Source organism: Montipora capricornis, chromosome 6 (genome assembly GCF_036669925.1).
Source record: "Montipora capricornis isolate CH-2021 chromosome 6, ASM3666992v2, whole genome shotgun sequence".
Classification (NCBI taxonomy): domain Eukaryota; kingdom Metazoa; phylum Cnidaria; class Anthozoa; order Scleractinia; family Acroporidae; genus Montipora; species Montipora capricornis.
Genome location: NC_090888.1, coordinates 23,145,527 through 23,150,526, shown reverse-complemented (window position 1 = coordinate 23,150,526; position 5,000 = coordinate 23,145,527). Strand labels below are relative to the sequence as shown.

At 35.9% G+C, this 5,000-nt stretch overlaps 2 protein-coding genes across 4 annotated transcripts in view; one reads left to right on the top strand and one right to left on the bottom strand.

Moving 5' to 3' along the window:
* LOC138051791 (uncharacterized) overlaps positions 1-4,517 on the bottom strand; it is a 22,417-nt gene extending 17,900 nt beyond the window's left edge. The window contains exons 1-9 of one of the 2 annotated variants that reach the window (XM_068898056.1): positions 4,369-4,517; positions 3,797-3,915; positions 3,225-3,310; positions 2,538-2,630; positions 1,880-2,238; positions 1,340-1,479; positions 1,009-1,142; positions 675-858; positions 1-79 (exon numbers count right to left, since the gene is read on the bottom strand). The exon at positions 1-79 is cut by the window's left edge and continues 101 nt beyond it. In XM_068898056.1, the coding sequence (XP_068754157.1) occupies positions 1-79; positions 675-858; positions 1,009-1,142; positions 1,340-1,479; positions 1,880-2,238; positions 2,538-2,630; positions 3,225-3,308 (1,073 nt within the window). In that variant the 5' untranslated portion in view covers positions 3,309-3,310; positions 3,797-3,915; positions 4,369-4,517. The remainder of the gene's footprint in view (positions 80-674; positions 859-1,008; positions 1,143-1,339; positions 1,480-1,879; positions 2,239-2,537; positions 2,631-3,224; positions 3,311-3,796; positions 3,916-4,368) is intronic. The other variant, XM_068898057.1, reaches the window with a different exon arrangement.
* Positions 4,518-4,680: 163 nt separating this feature from the next.
* Positions 4,681-5,000, top strand: part of LOC138051788 (uncharacterized) — a 16,551-nt gene continuing 16,231 nt past the window's right edge. For both annotated transcript variants that reach the window (XM_068898053.1, XM_068898052.1), the window contains exon 1: positions 4,681-5,000. This exon is cut by the window's right edge. The gene's annotated coding sequence lies outside the window, so the exon portion shown is untranslated.

The following is a 5,000-nucleotide window of genomic DNA, read 5'->3' as shown; positions in this document are numbered from 1 at the left end:
CAATTTGTGGCACTCCTTGAAGTTGTGCCAACAAAAAGGACTGCAACCTTTTCCACTGTATTTGTGAGTCCAGTGCCAGCTGTTTAATAAGACAAGTTTAATAAAGAACATTACAGAGAGAAAACTTAGCTTAAGTCAGACTTAACACTGACAATAATGTACAGGCGATTAAGTGGTCATCATTGTTGACTTCTCATTATTGCAAGGTTATAAATATGTTTGCTAAAGATGGGTCACAAATCCTTGAAAAACAGCATAAATAATGAGAACAATAATATTATTGTTCTCATTAGTTCATTGGTTAATCATAGTCTATTACCATAGATAATTATTATCTCCTTATCTCCTAATTTTCTGTTAAAAAAGATATGCTGAGATTTGTAAGGACAGGCAAAGTCAGTAACATAAAAGCGCAGTGTATTGTACAGAGGCTTGAGAGTTCTTAAAGAATACCAAAAGTCTTAGTAATGTCGAGATTCTTAAAATCATCACCAATCCTGCTCTCTAAACAATTATCAAAATATATAGTTAGGAACTATATTTTTGTTCCATTGTAACGGTTGAGTTAGTGGGTTTCTAATAATTTACAGTGTACTAGCCAACATGTTAAAGGAAAATCTGTCTGGGTCACCTTGGTTGCAAATACATGTAGCATTAACACACTAGTCTGATACCTTTGGCAGACATTCCACTCCAGGCCACATACATAATGTGACCCTTGCCAGCTGGGGTGCATTCTTCAAAGAGGCTTGGATCTGACTTCTTTCTTATCACAATTATGTAGTTTGAAAGTTTTGATCTTGTATTCAGACCACAGATCTGTCTTATCACCGATTTAACTTTCTCCTCACACCAGGTCTAGAAGTAGACATAAATAACAACTTATATCAATACCCTATAATCGAAATTAAAGTATTTTACAGTACTTGCGACTTAATTTAGTAATACTCCTTATGAATGGTATTAAACCACTAATAAAAAAATCAGTTTGCACATTGTTGAACTTACTGGTTGGTCCTGTATCACTGTGAGGTCTGCGCCAGTGAATGGGATGTTCCTTAGGAGTTCTGAAGTGACTTTATGTCCCTCAGATCTTAAAGCACAATACCATGTTCCATTGATTTTACACAGTGTGGAGTGGCCTTCAATGAAAAAGAGCAGTCAAATTAGTCATCAGTCAAACGATGTTAGTGTTGGCAACTAAAGTACACTCCCACTGAATAATTAGCATCAATAAAATGCACATGTACAATGTACATGTAATGTATGAAAGTGTTTGTTAAGAACTGTCTGTTGTAGTAATCACAATTCTATAGATGCATTAAAACTTAAGAATTACCACTCTGGCCATTCTCTTGCACTGACACTTCTGCTTGCAAGGCTCTTTCAATAAGTGCCATGAACTCCCTGTCTGCCTTTCGTTTATGAACTGAGCCAATAAACTGCTGGAGGAGCTCTTCTGATGTAAAATCTGGAAACCTTAATTATTGATAAACAATGTGTTAAAGTATGAATAAGGTAGACTGGCCCAATAAACACAACTTCATAATCACAGCACACCAGCTGTACACACAAGTATTTAGAATGGGTCATCAAAGATGTATTATGACTGTATTTTGCTGTATTTAAAATGGGTCATCAAAGATGTATTATGACTGTATTTTGCTGTATTTAGAATGGGTCATCAAAGATGTATTATGACTGTTATGTCTGAAAAGAGAGGAGGTATGCTACACAAGATTACAGAAAAAAATAACACCAGAACACAGATTTAGTATTTACCTTAAATTTCAGTTGCATGCATTGAATTGTGTAAAACAGTATATTTCTTATGGTACAATTATTTGTACAGGCTTTGTCTTGCCTACATGTATGTCACCTTTCTAATGCTTCCTCCCAGGATTCACAACCTGCTTTTTTTACAAACTCTGTCTTCAGAGCTGCTATGTTCTTTATCTCCATAGCTCTAAGCTTCATTTCTGCAAATGACATTTCCCCATCTGCAACTTTTGCTAACAAAGCTTTCAGGCTGTCTGTATCTAGCCCACGAATGCATTTAAACTTGGAGGCAACCAAGTTTGGTTGTTGCATCGCTCCACACATAAGCTTCTTTGCTTGACTAACACTGCTTGTCTGGTCTTTTATTTTAAATTCTTCAAAGGTTTTGAAAACCTTTTCCAAAATTGAGAATACTTCCTTCTCTAGTCCACTGAGAAGAAATATGAATTCAAGAGACTCCTAAAAGACAAAGATACAGTAAAGAGAGCAATAATTATTTATTCTCATTTTATACATGTACTTGTAAACAAGTATTCTTCTACACTTTTACAATCACTCAACAAAATAGTGATGGCTTATGGTTAAATTTATCGAAAAGAGCAACTATTACTAACAGAAATCTTTCCTTTAACATTTCAAGACCTGCAGCCTGGTAAGAAAAAAACAAAACATTTGTTTGGCTCTGGCCATGCTGAGCAACTATAAAAAAAACATTTTTGCATTGGCACAACTTTAGAAATAGAACAATTATGAATTACCTTAGAATTAATGACAGCACTGCAATAACTTTTCCACTCTGCATTCTTTTGCCCTCCAAATTCATCTTGCAAAAGTGAATGGCACAACTTAACCTAACAAAAAATTATTATAATACACATAAAGGAAATTAGAATTAATGTCAAATAAATTGTGTTAGGATAGTGGAAAGTTGACTTGCCCACTTGTCAATTATTTGGTGGGACGGAGGGGGGTGAGGTGGGGAGTGGGGGGGGGGGGGTGTTGAAGGTGGTGTAAATGAAATAATTATTGTTATTACAGGCATTTAACTTGTGGATTACAGTTGATCCCAAACTCAAATCTGCATCAGACAATTATTGGTTTAAGTCACAAATCAGGTTCTAGATTAGGACTCAACTGTGTATGTTTTATTGTGTGAACTTCTAAAGTACTCAATATTTTTTTAGGCTTACGCAAACAATAATATTACTATTACATCATACATGTACAGGACGCTACAACATAGCTAGAAATTAAGTGTAACAAATGACTGTTGACATGGCTCAAAGTTAGCATGATCCAAGTTAACATACAAAATGTGTGGGAGCCAAAAATTAGGAAAAAAGGGAAATGAAACATCGAACTAAAGCACATTTTAAAGGCAAACTTCTGCATTTGAAGGCATATATGATAAAATCTGCATTATGGATTTGATACATGTACAGTACCTTTTCTTGTGTAGTCATTTCATGATGGAATTGGTCCATCCTATTGTGCTTGTATGCCAATCTCAGGACCTCTGCTTTTGGCATTTCTTAAAAAAAAATAAATAATAATAATAATAATAATAATAATAATAATAATAATAATAATAATAATAATAATAATAATAATAATAATAATCACTTTATTTAAGTCTCAAGGTTATTTAGCCAACCACTAATTGGGGGAGACTGCAAATCAACTGAAATCAGAACAAATCAAATGAAATGTTGGTTTTTGAGGAGAGGGGAAAACCTGAGTTCCCAGAGCAAAAATCTCTTGGAGCCAGCAGTGTTGCAGCTCTCGTAACCTGCTATTGTTTGTCAGTATGTACTAAAACAGTGGATAGCACTGAACGTGCGGGCTGATTGGCAATTCAAACTACAGATATCCTTTGCTATTCACCTCCGAGCGATTCCCGAGGAATTTGCACCCGAAAATGTCATAATCTTTGCAGGAATAAATGAGTTAAAATCATTTTTTTCATGCTATAATTTATTATCTTACTGTTTTAGTATACACTAAAACAACTATTCACCTCGGTGTCAGTGGTTTAAGTGGTAGATATTTACTTTGACGCTTCACGGGTTGATAAAGATGCACCACTAGCTATCTCCACTTTGGTGGTGAATAGTTTCTCATCCTCGGTGTAAAAACCTGTGAAACTCACAGATGATGTAACACAAAGGACAACAAAAGAGCGAAAAAACATCAAACAATACACCTTATTCCAAAATGGCCACTGATTTATGCGGATACAAATTGGCCCTTGTTGCCTCGTTCAAGATAAAATATTCTTTTGAATTTTAAGGTTAAGAACGAGGCATCAAGGGCTTATTTGAATAAAAACAAAAGAATATTTAAATGGCGGCCATTTTGGAATAAGGTGTATAACCTTCAGTACTCTACCAGAGTTCTGTCATTTCCCTAGCCAAACGCGAGCCCGAGTCAACCATGAGCCACGAGCCAACCTCGAATCAAGCCCAAATGTTTTCTTTTTTTTTTTCTCTTTTGAGTTTCATGTTCGTCTGTTACTACGGTTGAAGCTGCTTAGTTCTTCTACTTCTCAAAGATGAAGGAATTTCGCCAATTGTTACAAAACGTACTTACTGTAGGTGTGATAGAACCCAAAACCTTGCCGGCCACTGATAATATCTCCATTCACAGCAATGCTGTGCTTCAAGGTTCTTGGACAACTTTCCCCTTAAAACCCGTACACAAGGAAGAAATATGTTACCGAAAAACATGTCCTCCATCAATTTGGCCGCGGAGAGAATGGGTTGGGATCTAATATTTATTGTATGGGTACCCTGTGTATGAAACACAAGATGGCGCTCGAGCGGCACGAAATGCTATAAATATTTTTATTCCACATCAATTTTCACAGTGTGTCGTTGAAATGGAACTTCTGCATCAGTTGGGTGTAATTAACAAAGGTCGGAATCCGTGAGGAAAATTAATGGATATCGAGGTATGCAGGAATTAAACTTAAGCTTAACTCTTGCAATAGGCATATTGCAAGAGTTAATGACATATTGTACAAAACTGGTGAGTATGTTTCTACAAACTTTTAAATGCGTTTCTGTGGCCATGAAACTCAAAAATGAAAAAAACATGAAAACGTTTGGGCTTGACTCGAGGTTGGCTCGTGGCTCATGGTTGACTCGGGCTCGCGTTTGGCTAGGGAAATGATAAAACTCTACCCTACCACAAGCTAACAAAACAAAGAAAAATTTTCCCAG